The sequence below is a fragment of the Sebastes umbrosus genome, chromosome 3 (assembly GCF_015220745.1).
Source record: "Sebastes umbrosus isolate fSebUmb1 chromosome 3, fSebUmb1.pri, whole genome shotgun sequence".
Taxonomy (NCBI): domain Eukaryota; kingdom Metazoa; phylum Chordata; class Actinopteri; order Perciformes; family Sebastidae; genus Sebastes; species Sebastes umbrosus.
In genome coordinates, this window is record NC_051271.1 from 599963 (window position 1) to 617217 (window position 17255).

The 17255-nt window shown below is 44.4% G+C and overlaps 1 protein-coding gene across 1 annotated transcript; it reads right to left on the minus strand.

Annotated features, from left to right (window-relative positions):
• Positions 1-811: 811 nt before the first annotated feature.
• atpv0e2 (ATPase H+ transporting V0 subunit e2) lies at positions 812-16583 on the minus strand. Its single transcript, XM_037764323.1, has 4 exons — positions 16351-16583; positions 11921-11968; positions 7198-7296; positions 812-5637 (listed from the first exon to the last, which is right to left on the minus strand). Exons 1-3 carry the CDS (start codon positions 16452-16454, stop codon positions 7203-7205), a joined length of 246 nt encoding a protein of 81 aa, XP_037620251.1. The 5' UTR covers positions 16455-16583; the 3' UTR covers positions 812-5637; positions 7198-7202.
• Positions 16584-17255: the final 672 nt, after the last annotated feature.

Genomic DNA, 17255 nt, shown 5'->3' on the forward strand with positions numbered 1-17255 from the left:
CTAAAGAAGTTGTAGTTTTATTGCCTAAACCTAAAGAAGCCTTTTTGTTGGTTTTGCTTTTAAGTTTCACTTTCACTTTTACAACGCAGTAGGTGTAGTAGGCCTCTACTGACCCACATCTATGGTGCTGAGAGCGACTGATAACGCCTATTTAATGGCCTGATACCAGTAGAATCAGGTGGAATGCTTGTATTGTCACATTTATTGATGAATAATTGCTCTAATTATCAGCTATATTGGCAGCGTCACTTCAGCAATACCGACATCCGTTTCAGCCTTTAACAGCAAATTATTTACAAGCAGGGAAATGTCTTTCACTTTCCATCTTCTCCACTATACCTGCATCTGACAGATGAGGTGAGTGAAGTGAGTGAGTGAATCATGCCTCCCTGTGTTAGCGAGGGAGTCAACGTTGTCCTTGATTGCCAAGGTAACTTTACCAAACTGCCTCAGTCCTTCACCAGTCAGCCGTCAGCCGCTCTCACCGCAGCAGAGATGCAACAGGAAGGTCGACAGGCATCAACGTTTATTTTTTTTTTTGCACAAACACAAAATGTTTGGAATGAAGAGACGTGTTATTGTGTCCTTGTGAGATAAGACTCAGTTTGTAAAGAGTTATTGAAACGCTGAGTCACGCGGAGAATCTCTCGTTAAATGGCTTTGCACTCACGGCTTCTGGTTTCCATTGAAACCAGAGTATATAGGTGTGTGTGTGTGTGTGTGTGTGTACTGTGTGTGTTTCATTCACAATGGAAATATGCATTCCAGCCGGCTCAGGAGGAATGTTCACAATGTCAACAGAGCAGCAGGATTTTATGAGACATATTTTGTTTTATTGGGTGTTTCACATACAACTCCACTCACATTTACTTCACACTAACACAAGGTCACATATAGGATCTCATCTCCAGCTATCAGATCTGTAGGTTTCTGTAACTCGGAACACTAATGTACCACTATCTCCGTCTATGTTGCCAGGAATATTTAACAGATAAGAAGCAGCCAAAAGAAGTGAGCAGATTCATAAGAAAGATCATTTGGAGGGTCAGTTCACACCCAGCATGTTGTGGAGTGTTCACTACTTTAGTGCAGTTTGTTTGGCCCGGTGAGAACAATGCCGTTTTGTTGTCTGATGATTCACTGACACTGAGAATGTGACTGCGTCCTGTTGCCAGCTAACTGTAGCACGCTGCATTATGAGTGGGATCGGGAATGTAATCCAAACCACACTACGGAAACAAACCCAAAACACAAGGGATTATGGGTACATCTGATAGCCAGCAGTTAATGTTTGGAGAAGAAAATGAAACCGCAGTCTGGACTGATGCTCATATTCAGCTTTTTCTTTGTGTGCTCTCGACTGGTTTGAGCCGCAGAGACAGAAACACGACACTGAGCTCCTCTCTGACCAGCCGGTTAGACTGTTATCAGGTTATTTAAAGGGCGTTATCAGGGCCTGCTACACCCACTAGTAGGTTTAATCATCTATTCCCAGGGGCGATCACAGAAAGAAGGAATAAAAGAAGACGACAGCGACCGTAGTCATTATGACAGGAGCGGAAGTGGAACTCAGGCGCTGTAGTATAGACGGCGTGAAACTCCATACGATGAAACACAGGACTTTCACCCAGAAGGCCTAGAAGTAGATGTCTTTGTGGTCACAACCTTAAGTTTCACTTTCACTTCTGAAACGTAGTTATTTTAAACCAGTCTTTTTCTCTTCAACTTGACTAAGTGGTTTTGTTGCCTAAACCTAAAGATGTTTTGTTCAAAACGTAACGTTTCATTCAGTTTTACGTGTTTCGGGCTTTTCACACGGGGTGCAATTGATGCGTCTCATAATTCATTTTCAATGAGAGGCCAGCGTGCAGTTAGGGAAGCGCAGGCGATCTGACAGGCGGAGCGACTAGCGGGCCAAATCCCGTGAAACTGTCGTGGTCGTGCTCGTCTCACGCACATGCCCTTTAAAGGTCCTGTTTGTAACTTCTTACACGTATAAATCATTGCTGGTCCTTCTCTCTCTCTCTCTCTCTCTCTCTCTCTCTCTCTCTCGCTCTCGACATTTCTGATTCTTACAAACAGTCCCTTTAACTTTTTTGCATATCAATGGACGAGAGACTAATCACTACCGTTTGTGAGGAACGGAAGGCTTTCGTATGGCAGAGCATCAGCAACAGACTGGATGTATCAGGTCATGTTGCGTAGCCTATATTAACAACAATGCTAATTTAGCTAACTTTAGCTGTCAACAATCTGTGGTTGGTATCAAAGACTAAGATCAACTACTCGAGCTGTGATTAGGGATATACGATACACCGCACGGTTGTACCGACAGGGCAGGGATACACACGGTAGTGCACAGAGGCCATTTCCATGGTTGCCACGCATAGCGTCTGGTGTTAACCTCGCGTTTAACCACGCGAGGAGTACCGTAAGACCCTGCGGATACAAGTGAGTATGCAGGCGGAGTGTCGCTCCCCGTCGAAAAAACCCTTTAGTACGTGCTGCTTTTCACTTTTTACAACGTAGTAGGTGTAGTAGGCCCCTACTGACCCACATCTATGAGGCTTATAACCACTGATAACGCACATTTAATGAGCTGACAACAGTCGACTTGGGTGCAGCGACAGCACCGACATCTCTAACTTGGTGGTTACTAAAACTCTGTCCAACGAATGAGCTTCAGGTGAGTCCGCTATTGTAATAAGCTCTGGTTCACTTGAAATTGCCAACTAAATCCCAGCATTGTGGCATGAAAAGCCTCCCTCTCCTGGTGTGATCAGGTGTGATCAGGTGTGATCAGGTGTGATCCCACTCTATCTGATGTGTGTAACTGACAGTACAGTACTGCTGTATATCCACTTTTAGATGCAATGCCACCACCACAACTACCAAAGAGGGCTGGAGGAAAAGATACAACGCAATTTGGTCTTTCTAAAAAGTAGCTGTATATTGATTTTGATTATTTTTGGCTGAAGCAAAGTGGTTTTAGAGAAGAGGACGGGGGGGGGGGGGGGGGGAGGACGGTGTTCAGGAAGGGTGGAGGGGGAGGGGGAGGGGTTGGAGATGGGGAGTGGAAGGGGGAGTCGTAGTTGTGGTAGTGGCTCGCAGCTGAGACTCTTTAAAGCAATCAGGAGGAGGCAGGTGTCATGCCAGCATCTGAACCAAAGCAAACATGACCTTCAGACTACATCTCTGACCTTCAGACTACATCAGTGAACTGTTTGGATCTATGAATGTTCAGAAATGCTGCTGTCTGATTGGTCATCAGTCAACAGAAATAACCTTGACCTCTTGACCTCTGGCGACTGACCTTCCCAGCTGGTGGTCGTGTGAACGCACACTGACTTGCTCCACACTCAAGTGCATGTGTACAGACTAACATGAACAGCACTCTATTGCATACACAGTGCAGCACATGTTGTACATGTAATTACAACGATTCATCTTGTTCTTATGAATATTAATTCTCAGGATTTGAAGCCAACATTTAGATGTTTTTTCTAACCTGACTTCTACAGTAAAATGACTTTCCTTACTTTACCTTAAAGGTGCTAAATCTCAAATTTAGAGCACCTCTCTGACTGAGGGATTGACTCCACACGGCTCTCAATATGGCGGCAAAGAGTAAAGACGCAAAGAGACTCCGATGTTTTTGTGACAACAGCCACTGTCGCCATTTTGGACTGAAATGCTTATTATACTTATGATATTTTATTGTTTAGCACAGTCAATAAGACGATAGAAGAGAAATAGTTTTACTTTTATACGGCTCTTTTTAGGCGTTAGACGTTTTACTGGCGTCCGGTAGTCTCTTCCAGTCCAAAATGGCGGAAGCGTAGCTCTGCTGCTTGGCGCTGATGTTGCAATGGAACGAACAGTTGACTTTCACTTCTCGGCAATATTTGTTATTTGCCGGCAGCTAGCAGCTGATAATGCTAACAGCGCTAACAGTGCAAACAATGGCAACAGTGCCGACCGAGCTAATGGATGGGCGCTACGCCTCCGTGACGATGCTGACAACGCCGAGCGCAGTGCAGAGATGCTGACAACGCCGAGCGCAGTGCAGAGATGTTGACAACGCCGAGCGCAGTGCAGAGATGCTGACAACGCCGAGCGCAGTGCAGAGATGTTGACAACGCCGAGCGCAGTGCAGAGATGTTGACAACGCCGAGCGCAGTGCAGAGATGCTGACAATGCCGAGCGCAGTGCAGAGATGCTGACAACGCCGAGCGCAGTGCAGAGCGGCGTCCATTAGCTCGCCAGTGGGGCACACACACTGGGACTCACATGCACTAACACTAGGACGCCATAACTCCACTAAATCTATAGCAAACAGTTGTTTGCAGCTATATTAATGCTCTGAATTTTTTAATTTAGCACCTTTAAATGCAGAAAACAAGTATGCAGGTCTATAAACATCAAACGTCGATCACACAGGAGCATTGTTGACCTTTTAAACATCCAACATCAGCCAGTCAGACACATCCACCACTGATATGATGGCGTTTTTCTAACAGATTACAGTGAATGAAAAAAACATGCAATGAAAATAACCCTTTTCACTTTTCACTGCTTCTTCTCGTATCGGAGTCCGTTTAACAGCAGCTACTTCTCTGCTACTGAAAAGATGTGAGGGGGTCACTCCGCCTTAAAGAGCCGCTGACCTCTAAAGCATTGACGTTTAAATGAGGAATTTGCTCTAAAGACTGATTAGAATAGAAAATACTCGAGAAGGATTTTCCTTTTTTTAGAGGAATGAAGATGAAAAGATGAAAAGATGGAGGATGTTATTGCCGACTCCATCAGCAGCTACCGGCAGCTTCAATCCAAAACACCACGTCCCTACAGTACAACCTGCGGTACAAAAGCAGGCGGGAACGGGCAGGATTTCATCAAAAGGGGGTCGAGTGGAAAAAGGGACTGAATTGGGCGATGAGATCACCATGGCAACGAGAGCCTCGGCGGCGTAGAGCATGAGGAGGAGAGTGGGAGGGAGTTTCATGCTGAAGTGGCCTAAAGTGGAAGAAGGGAATCGCTCTTCACTTTTATGGTTTTTGGGAGATTCTCGTGGCCGCGGTCCAAAACACTCACAGTAATGAATTCTCCACACACACACACATTCACACTCACACTCACCATTACATCACAGATAATAACAGTTATATAACAAGGCCAGCGTGGACACGGAGGTAAACACTACGCGCTCACATCAGCGTCCGCCGGCCAAATAAATACAGATACTCAGAAAGTCATGTTCCCTGATGGCAGCGACACAAAAACAAACATGTAAACAAAGAAACTAAAGATGAACATCGACTCCTAACAGATGATTCTTAGATCAATCTGACCAGTAACAGACTGAAACACTCGATGCTTTCCTCACCGTCACAACGGCAGACTGCGTGCGTTGCATACGGGCCAAAAGGCGAATTCTTCTCCTTGTTTTAAAACCCACAGCGTGTCTTAATACACTCTAAATCTTAATCTTCTTGTACATAAATATTTCCAAAGAAAACTAACTTTTCAGTTTCATTAATTCTGCAGATTGTGTGTGTGTGTGTGTGTGTGTGAATGAGTTATGTTGAAAAGCCAACCACGGGACAGGAATGATGAGAGGCATCACGTCACCCGGTCCTGGAACAGAGAGACAAACAGAGAAGAATTATCTTAAACTCACTCGATCACGATGTAAACGTTAGTTACAAGCAGCACTGTTGACTGTAGGATCAGAGCGAGACGTGAGATGTGAGATAGCTCAGTGAGCGACGGCGTGATGATCCAACAGCACGAGTACAGGCTCACAGCTAACACGCTTTCAACGTTTCACTCAGCTCCTTTTTCTCATGGAGTTGATAAAATATTCACGTCTGAATGACACTTCTGTCACTCTAGACAGATTTGGGACTTTTTTCTGAGAGTGAAAACTGGAGCGGTTCTTCATTTGCAAACAGGCGAGTCCAGTTAGACACAAAAACATGAGAAAGTAGGGTTGGAGTTACCCTTTAAAGTCCAGGTTGATCACGTTTAACACTACCACACACAAAGTGTTAATATATAATGTATAATGTTAACTAGGGCTGGGATGAGACAGCTATCTCCTGATTCCATACTATCACGATACTTGGGCGCCGATTTGATATGTATTGTGATTCAATATTCTGATTTATTGCGATTGCGTTAACTGTTTTTACCTCTAGACCATGAAGGGAAACAGTTGAATCAGATACTTCTATTGATTTTTACTTTGTAAAATCTCTAAATGAATCCAGTAAAAGGTTTGATTTTCAGCATGTATGTAGTCAGAGACGTCCTGAAGTCAAATATATCAGGATCATTGTCAGGAATTATTGATTACATTTATTATCCAGCAACCCAGAAATCAAAGAATAAAGATATGTCCCTCACAGATTAGTGGTATTTTCTTTTTAATTTATAATGTTTTATACTTCTGGTGAATATAATCCATCAATCTGATTTCCATAGATGTATTTAGTATATACAGTTCCCTTTGTTAACATCTTATTTTGAAAAGCAGACGTGTTTACTTCCTGTAACTTCTCCAAGGTGGTCTCTAGCTCTCCCGTCAGCTCCGTTCTCTTTATCCATCCATGGTCAGCTCCATCGGGGCCGTTTCAATGCAGGGAACACAAATGTCAGTATCTGGGTGCTCTACAGTCGTAGCGTCGGCCCATTTGACCACGGAGACGAGAGCGACGGCCGGGTCCACCGCCACGTTACCGCCATACCATAACGTTTCCTGTCCGTGACAGAGTTAGCATGCAGCTTTAGCTCTGCTCTGTCTAGCTCTGCTTTTCCTGTCAATGTGTGAAACCCAAAGTGTTTCCATCCTTTACTGGATGTGTAGTGTTTACCACGCTGGATTTAACATGGGAGGGTGCAGGTCGGATCCACGACGACACTCCAACGTTTTAGACTTTTTGAGGTTTGTTTTGGTTGACGGATACGGAACGGATATGACGTCACGTTACTCAGACTACCACAATAAAAGCGGTAGACTCAGATGAAGCAGATATATCCATTCTGGCATTTAAACATCGATTTCAAAATCGTAATAAAGAAATGGCGATACATAGATGCTCAGGTCAGGTTATAGTTTGAACGTATAAAACAGACACAGAGCTTGTTTAGATTTAGATCCCATTATACCTTTAAGTGTTCTTCTGATAAACTCACCTTGTCTACTCCCAGAAGTAACGCAGGTACCATATAGTTTCATTCTTCAGCTGAGGGCCGAACAGAGGGTTGGCCTGAGCCAGGATGGCCACCAACCAGCTGAGTACAGAGAGAGAGAAGAGAGATTATCAACACTATATCCCAGGATTTATCTCTTCAGAGGAAAGTTCTGCTTTTCTTTTACAGCCTGGGTCTTGTTGCTGCACTTTTGGGCAATCCACCGATGGATCATATTACTTTAATAACCACCATAACTGTAAAGATAGCGAGAGCACACCACAGGAAACGGCTCTGCAACAAGTCCAAAGAGGCCGAGGACGACGAGGGACTTTCAGGTCTAACCGACGCTCAGAGCGGTTCTTTAGAGGTCTGAATGAATGTGAACGTTATTTTATCACCCAATTAATCCAACAGAGCTGCTAATGAGTTCCCCCTGCAGACTGACCAGACGATCACCACTGTGAGCTCACACACAATGAGACGGCATGCAGATGGTTGAGATGAAGCTGTTTTACGGCCTGTACATCCCACCGTCCCACTGGACTCTGCTGTTAAACAGTTTCCAGCATTCTCATACTCAACATCACAAAGACCAAGGAGCTGGTGGGGGACTTTAGGGAACAAAGGACCCATCCTAACCCAGTCAGCATCAGGGGGACAGAAGTGGACATTGTTGAGGACTACAAATATCTGGGCGTCCACTTAGACCAGGGGTCGGCAACCTTTACTATCTAGGGAGACATTTTAGGCAAAAATAAAAATAAAAAATCTGTCTGGAGCTGCAAAACATGTGATCATTGTGATGAAGGTAACACAGTTTATAGTCTAAGTATATAGTATATAAGTCTAATGCAGTGAGGGCCAAAGAGACAATGTACTACAGAGTATTAAGACCACATTGAGGGAAAAAACATCAGAGATTTACACAATAAAGTCAGAATATTACGAGAAAAAAGTCATAACTTTACGAGAAAAAAAATAAAATAATACGTTAAATTACTACTTTATAATATTATGACTTTATTCTCTAAATCTCAGATTCATTTTTTTCTCCTCTATGTGACCCTAATACTCCGTCGTACCGTCGTACCATAGACCTACAACAATGATCAATAAACATTCAAATGTAAACAAAGAACAGTTCTTCATTTCCATGTTTAAACCTCCACAGGGAGCCGCTGGAGAGGAGCTGAAGAGACGCAGGCTGCTGACCGCTGGGCTAGACAATAAAACGGACTGGTCTAAGAACACACAGAGTCTACAAGAAGGGTCAGCGCCGCCTGTTTCTTCTCAGGAGACTCAGATCCTTCAGCGTCTGCAGAACCACGCTGAACGACGAGAACGACGTTCTATCACTTGGTGGCGGCTGGCGTCATCTCAACGCCGTAGTGTGTAGTGTCTTCTACGCTCACAGACTCAACAAGCTCATCAGGGAAGCAGGTTCTGTCCTGGGAGTCGGACCGGAGTCTTTGGTGGAGGTGGAGGTGTCGGAGAGGAGGATGCTGAGGAAACTACTCAGTATTAGAGACAATGCCTCTCATCCTCTGCACGCCACGCTGGAGTCATACCAGAGCACCTTCAGCCGTAGACCGAAACCACCGAGGTGCACCGCAGAACGCCACAGGAGCTCTTTCCTACCAGCGGCCATCAGAATATATAACTCCTCCTCCTTCTGCAGGAAGGACAGCTGAAAACACCGGACACTGACGATAAATATAATATAAATAACATGTGTAAAACTACGTTTTCCATTCTCATGTGCAATATTACTTCCTTTTCCGTTTTTATCTTTTCTATTTTACTTATTTTATTTTATTTATCTTATTTACTCAAGTACTTTTTATTTCATACACTTGACTTGTTGTAATTTTGAGCAATCTCTGGCACATTTCTTCTTTATCCCTCTGTTTTTATTCAAGCTCCTACAACTCATCCAGGTTCATCATTTCCAAACTAAACCTGAAGACATGATGACTTCTAAAGTTTGAGTCTTCTGTTGCCTAAAAGTGAAGGATAGTCTCTCCCTGAAGGAGCTGGGGCTCCATCTAGTGGTGAAATGATAATCCTTCTCATAGCACTCTGTTCCTTCATCACCTCATCTGCAAAAAAAACATCTTTTCCCAGGTTGTTTAGGGTAATGTCTTCGACAGACAGACCTCTGGGTTCTATGAGCTTGTTGGTTTCAGGTCAACTTTGTCAGCTCAGTGTTGCGTAGTTTTTTCCACCTCACAATCATCCAAAATGCCTGTTTGTATCCTCCATAAATCAAATATTAATCTTGCATCTACTGTCCAGATCTGTCACGTTCTCTTGCAGGTTGTTTCAGTAGCTGATTCTCATTTAGCTTGGCTGACCTTGAGCTGGTGTAAAGCTGTTGCAGTCTCAGTAAGCCTCTGAATAATATCTTCTTTCAGTGTATTTAGATTCTTCTTTATGTCTCTTGTAACATCCACACAGTTGGCAGGAGCTTTCTGCATGTCCTGTTTGAGTTCTTGCGGATCCTCATGGCGGTTGATGTTAAGAACTCCAGTAACTTCTCTCCCTTCCCTCCCAGCAGCACGTTCTCTTACAAGAACCCATTATGAGCGTTTTCTCCGTCTCATGTTGCTCGGATGTTAAATGGTTAATTTCCCAGCTTTTATTGATCGTCCCTTCTCATCTCTATCATGTGTAATTACAGGCATTAAGCTGTCTTTCAGAGCGGGACACTTTTAGAAATCGACTGAAGCAGAGTGTGTGACTACTGTACGCTCATAGCCTCACCGGAAACCCTTTTATGAGAAAGCACTGGGAAAAAAAACATCAAATTGCTTTTAGAGAGGGGGACGGTACGCAAGACAGGTCCCGAGTAGGGATGCTCATTTTGAAAAAAATTCTTAACCAATAATCGACCCTCGTTAACCGATTATTAACCGTTAACCAACAAGATTTGCGCCTCGCATGCAGCGGTGTACCAGCTGCAGGAGCACAACACATATTGGTTGACGGGAGTCTCCAGTTCACCGTCCGGGAGCGTTAACTTAGCAGCTACGATGCTGCGTTCACTGTCTCCAGTTCACCGTCCGGGAGCGTTAACTTAGCAGCTACGATGCTGCGTTCACTGTCTCCAGTTCACCGTCCGGCAGCGTTAACTTAGCAGCTACGATGCTGCGTTCACTGTCTCCAGTTCACCGTCCGGCAGCGTTAACTTAGCAGCTACGATGCTGCGTTCACTGTCTCCAGTTCACCGTCCGGGAGCGTTAACTTAGCAGCTACGATGCTGCGTTCACTGTCTCCAGTTCACCGTCCGGGAGCGTTAACTTAGCAGCTACGATGCTGCGTTCACTGTCTCCAGTTCACCGTCCGGGAGCGTTAACTTAGCAGCTACGATGCTGCGTTCACTGTCTCCAGTTCACCGTCCGGGAGCGTTAACTTAGCAGCTACGATGCTGCGTGTAGTGTCGCAGACATGCAGCCACTTTCCCAGTAAAAGTCTCCACCTCACATTTAGTTTAGTTTAGCAGGTTGTCAGCTGTGTGCCCGGATTAACGATAGCGATTGCCCGATAAACAGTGTGTGTGTTTGTGCTACGTTAGCAGCTCTAGCATTGCCGGAGGCTTCGAGCTCGCCGCCGCCACACGTAGTCTGTGTAACTTTAGCGAGTGTCCAACAGACCGTGTGTGTGTGTTGGTGGTGAGTGTGAGGTTGTTGGTGGCGTTCTAGTTGTGATCGTAGGTGTAGCAGTGTGTGGACAGTTTATTTGTCGGTGAATAAATGTTATGAAACTACAACTCCTCCGCTCCGCTCAAGCAAGCTGGAGAGACCGGAGCCGACTTCCTGTATCCTGTAACTCCGGCTCCGCCTCTTAAGGTGGGCTGTTAAGGTGGACCAGTTTTTCTCCTTAAAGTGACGAGCCGCTCAGCTTTTGAGTTAATTATTAACATTTCTTTTAACCGTTTTAACCGATAGCGTTAATCGGTTATAATGCTTAATGTCGGTTAACGGTTAAACGGTTAATTATTAACATCCCTAGTCCCAAGGCTAGAATCGAACCCGAGACGTTGCGGTAATGTAGCATACGCTGTATCCACTCGGTTACGAAGGTGCTCTAAAAGGTTTTAAAGGAACAGTGTGTCAAATTTCGGGGGAATCTGTCGGCAGAAATGGAATATAATATTCATAATTATGTTTACATTAGCGTAAAATCACCTTTGTTTTTGTCTGTCCCCATGGTCATGTGACTGTCCCCGTGGTCATGTGACTGTCTCCGTGGTCATGTGACTGTCTCCGTGGTCATGTGACCGTCTCTCGAATCGTGCCGCCACGCTACCAGAATGCATTGCACAGCTGCTTACATAGACAATGAATGGGGAGCGTGGAAAGGACGGATCCTGTGGACACGGACCATCAGACGTGCACGACAGAGCGCCGCGACAACTTGCGGAGCCTTCGTGAACCACGCGAAAGCTGCGACAACGCCATTTTCCTCGCGCCGGCTTCACTACGGCGAGCGTAAACCAGGCTTAAAGGCAGTCTTAGAAAGGGAGGAGTGAGTGGAGAGGTTCTCAGCTGGTTGCAATCTGCAACCACACCACCAGATGTCACTAAATATGACATACTGTCCCTTTAGAGTTTCATCATGTAGGTGTAATCAGAGCTGCTGATCAATATATCAGAGACACACCAACATGCAACATGACAGCAGCTTCACACCAAAGAAGAAGAAGAAGGGAGTTTGTACTCACAACAAGTAACAGCAGACGGCTGTGAGGATGAGACTGGTGACGATCACACTGTCAACGGAAACAGAGAGAGAGAGAGGTCACATTAATGCAGCTCTGTCCACACACTCCTACACACTCCTATACACTCCTATACACTACTACACACTCCTACACACTCCTATACACTCCTATACACTCCTACACACTCCTATACACTCCTATACACTACACACTCCTATACACTCCTACACACTCCTATACACTCCTACACACTCCTATACACTCCTATACACTACACACTCCTATACACTCCTACACACTCCTACACACTCCTATACACTCCTATACACTCCTACACACTCCTACACACTCCTACACACTCCTACACACTCCTATACACTCCTACACACTCCTATACACTCCTATACACTACACACTCCTATACACTCCTACACACTCCTACACACTCCTATACACTCCTACACACTCCTATACACTCCTATACACTACACACTCCTATACACTCCTACACACTCCTACACACTCCTATACACTCCTACACACTCCTACACACTCCTATACACTACACACTCCTATACACTCCTATACACTCCTACACACTCCTACACACTCCTATACACTCCTACACACTCCTATACACTCCTACACACTCCTACACACTGCTATACACTACACACTCCTATACACTCCTACACACTCCTATACACTCCTACACACTCCTACACACTCATACACACTCCTACACACTCCTATACACTCCTATACTCTCCTACACACTCCTACACACTCCTACACACTCCTATACACTCCTACACACTCCTGTACACTACACACTCCTATACACTCCTACACACTCCTACACACTTCTACACACACCGGGCTGAGAGATATTAATGTCAATCATCATATCTCCAGGTAACAATAACATTATATCATCAGCATACGGTGTGAACAGTTAGCAGATCTAAATGGATGAAGTAACATGAGATTTGAAATACTTAAAAACACACTGTTTTGAAAATATGATTTTCTAATAAAACATCCAGGTCAGTGGGATGTACTGAGTTAGTGTTACCTTTTGATTTTGAATACTTTAATAAATACTTCAGTATTAGTTTAATCTGCATCAGAACCAGAAACACTTTGGTGCGTTACAGTTGCTCTTGTATAAACATAAAGAAATGTAAGAAAACAGAAATAAAGGAGTATGTAACATTTAAATTATGTACATAATGATACAATATAAACACAACATATATAAAGAAAAATATAAGTAAGTACTAAACTTTTAAATAAGAAAATGAGAATAAATAAAAAATATGAAATATGTACAAATATTTATCTAAGACGTGCAATATATAACAAATAACCACATTGCAAATAAGTAAAAACAAAATGCGGAGAAGTGGGCTCTATTAAGCGTGTTAAATATAAATACAAGAAAGTTATAAACAAGAAATTAATAAGAATATTTGTTGAATGTACAGCACGATGCGGCCAATTTTAAAAGCTTATAATAGGGTTGGGAGATTTAATACATACTGTGAGACAGTATAAATGTTCCAGCTGTCTGGGATTTTGCAATATCATATATATATATATATATATATACTGAGTTAGTCATCTCTTTAATGTCTCTGGTTGTCCAGTAAACTGGACTGCGTTATAGAAATATTGCAAAAAATTGCTGCATTTATGAGATGAACCTTGATTTTTTTAGGATCATTTCTCAGCTGCGTTAGCCCCAAAACTAACATCTCTGTCTGGTTATTTTATCTATAAACAGTTTCTTAAATTACCAAATAACTGACAATATCACAATATAAAATTATGCATGTAGTAAAAGATAAAATTGTATTTATCCCGAGGGAAATTGTTGTGCAGCAGTTGCAGTAGGAAAGAGTGCAAATAAAACTAAATTTAAATAATAGCCTAAAGATAATTAAGAAGGTGCAAAAAAAAAAGTACACAATGCCAGAGATGTAAACAAATAAACAGTAAATGTAATATAACTATGGCTGGTGAACAGTGAGGTGCAAATAAAACAGAACATGCATCCACGTGACCCCTCCTATCCTCTCAGCTGTTTTTAAATGTAACATCCATCCATTGAGATAAATGCAGTGAGGTCAAATATACAATATTTCCCACTTAAATACGTCACTTCGGTTCTTACGAAACAGAAGAAAGAGTGTACCATTAATGAATCTCTTTGAGTTCTGTTGAAAAAAAGCATTTCTGATTAAATAATGAAATAAATCCACTTTTATTTTGTAGCTATCGGCTGCATCGCCTGATGTGAACCAGTGAGACGGATTCAGCATCACTGTTGTTCATCCAGCTACCAGATCACAACATTAACAACAAACACTGACTCAGCCAGCTGCAGATCCTTTTAGGCTTATCTACCACTGAGTTGACCTTTTGACCTTTAATGGATGGATGGATGGATGGATGGATGGGAGGATGGGAGGAGAGGATGAGAGGAAGGAAAAGAGGAGAGGATGAGAGGAGGAGAGGAGATGAGGAGTAGAGGATGCTGTGATGGAGAAGAGGAGGAGAGGATGGATGAGAGGATGGGAGGAGTAGAGGACTAGAGGATGCTGTGATGATGTGATGGAGAAGAGGAGGAGAGGAGGAGAAGAGAGGATGCTGTGATGATGTGATGGAGAAGAGGAGGAGAGGAGGAGATGATGCTGTGATGGTGTGATGGAGGAGAGGAAGAGGAGGAGGAGAGGAGGAGAGGAAAGGAGAGGATGAGAGGAGGAGAGGAGAGGAAAGGATGCTGTGATGGAGAGGAGGAGAGGAGGAGAGGATGCTGTGATGATGTGATGGAGAAGAGGAGGAGAGGAGGAGAGGATGCTGTGATGATGTGATGGAGAGGAGTAGAGGAGTACAGGATGGTGTGATGTGATGGAGAAGAGGAGGAGGAGAAGAGAGCTGTGATGGAGTAGAGGAGTAGAGGATGCTGTGATGGAGGAGAGGAGGAGTAGATGATGCTGTGATGCTGTGATGGAGTAATGGAGTGATGGAGTAGAGGAGTAGAGGATGCTGTGATGCTGTGATGGAGGAGAGGAGAAGAGGATGCTGTGATGATGTGATGGAGTAGAGGAGTAGAGGATGCTGTGATGCTGTGATGGAGGAGAGGAGAAGAGGAGGAGTAGAGGATGCTGTGATGATGTGATGGAGAAGAGGAGGAGAGGAGGAGAGGATGCTGTGATGATGTGATGGAGAGGAGTAGAGGAGTACAGGATGGTGTGATGTGATGGAGAAGAGGAGGAGGAGAAGAGAGCTGTGATGGAGTAGAGGAGTAGAGGATGCTGTGATGGAGGAGAGGAGGAGTAGATGATGCTGTGATGCTGTGATGGAGTAATGGAGTGATGGAGTAGAGGAGTAGAGGATGCTGTGATGCTGTGATGGAGGAGAGGAGAAGAGGATGCTGTGATGCTGTGATGGAGGAGAGGAGAAGAGGATGCTGTGATGATGTGATGGAGTAGAGGAGTAGAGGATGCTGTGATGCTGTGATGGAGGAGAGGAGTAGAGGATGCTGTGATGCTGTGATGGAGGAGAGGAGAAGAGGATGCTGTGATGATGTGATGGAGTAGAGGAGTAGAGGATGCTGTGATGCTGTGATGGAGGAGAGGAGAAGAGGAGGAGTAGAGGATGCTGTGATGGAGTAGAGGAGTAGAGGATGCTGTGATGCTGTGATGGAGGAGAGGAGAAGAGGAGGAGTAGATGATGCTGTGATGGAGTGATGGAGGAGAGGAGGAGTAGAGGATGCTGTGATGCTGTGATGGAGGAGAGGAGAAGAGGAGGAGTAGATGATGCTGTGATGGAGTGATGGAGGAGAGGAGGAGTAGAGGATGCTGTGATGGAGTGATGGAGGAGAGGAGGAGTAGAGGATGCTGTGATGGAGTGATGGAGGAGAGGAGGAGTAGAGGATGCTGTGATGGAGGAGAGGAGAAGAGGAGGAGTAGATGATGCTGTGATGGAGTGATGGAGGAGAGGAGGAGTAGAGGATGCTGTGATGGAGTGATGGAGGAGAGGAGGAGGAGAGGATGCTGTGATGGAGTGATGGAGGAGAGGAGGAGTAGAGGATGCTGTGATGGAGTGATGGAGGAGAGGAGGAGTAGAGGATGCTGTGATGGAGTGATGGAGGAGAGGAGGAGTAGAGGATGCTGTGATGGAGTGATGGAGGAGAGGAGGAGTAGAGGATGCTGTGATGGAGTGATGGAGTCAGGATGCCGCTCAGGCCTCCATCACATCATCTCGTGTATTTATATTATAAAGACTCTGCAGATTTGGAGTAAACATTGATTTTGAATGATAAATAAACATGTGAATATGTGTGAAATGAAATGTGAGTGTATGAAACGAGAGGAGCCGCTGAGTAATATAATAATCCCCGATTCCCGGTACCGACCACCTACCCCCGGTTAGGTCCTTTGGGCACCAGGAACGGAGCCACGACGCCCACCAGAGCCCACAGCGTGGTGAAGCAGATCATCGGCAGGGCGAGAGAGTGAGACACCATGATGGCTCCGGTCGGTCTCGGTTCTGTCTCGGTTATAACCCGGTTCTGTCTCGGTTCGTCGTCCTGGAGATGAAGCGCATCAATGGCTGCTGAGGCTGTCCGTCGCTGCCTCTAAACACCCGCCCACTTAAGCCAACCCGACACATGATTGGTCCACACCCAGGAAGTACTGGATTGTGATTGGCTCAGCCGGCTGTCTGTCTGTATTACAGTGAGAGGGGATTGGCCGGATGTTTGTGCCAGCAGGTTGCAGGTTGCAGACAAACTGTGTTTTATTCTTCATCATCTTCATCATCACAAAAACGTTCATCTGTGATTTTATTTCCTGAGCAGGAAAAAGATAATAAAACTATTTAAAGGTTCCATATGATGCTCATTTTCAGGTTCATACTTGTATTTTGTGTTTCTACTAGAACATGTTTACATGCTGTAACGTTCAAATAAACCTTTATTTTCCTCGTACTGTCTGCCTGAATATACCTGTATTCACCCTCTGTCTGAAACGCTCCATTTTAATGCATTTCAACGGAATTGCAAAGGAATTGCGTTGCTATGCAACAGCTTGGGTCCATGTCTACTTCCTGTCAGCTGGTGTCATTCACATACACTGCAACAGGAAATAAACTGGGACACATTTAGAATGTTTACGTTTAAAACCCTGTGATGGTCTAAATATTGTATATTTGTGACAGTACAAATGGACAGAAATCCAAACGGCTTGTTTCAAACACACAATTTCTGAATACCGGCTGTGTGTATTTCTCCGTATATTAGTAGAGCGTTTTGATAGTTTAACAGTAT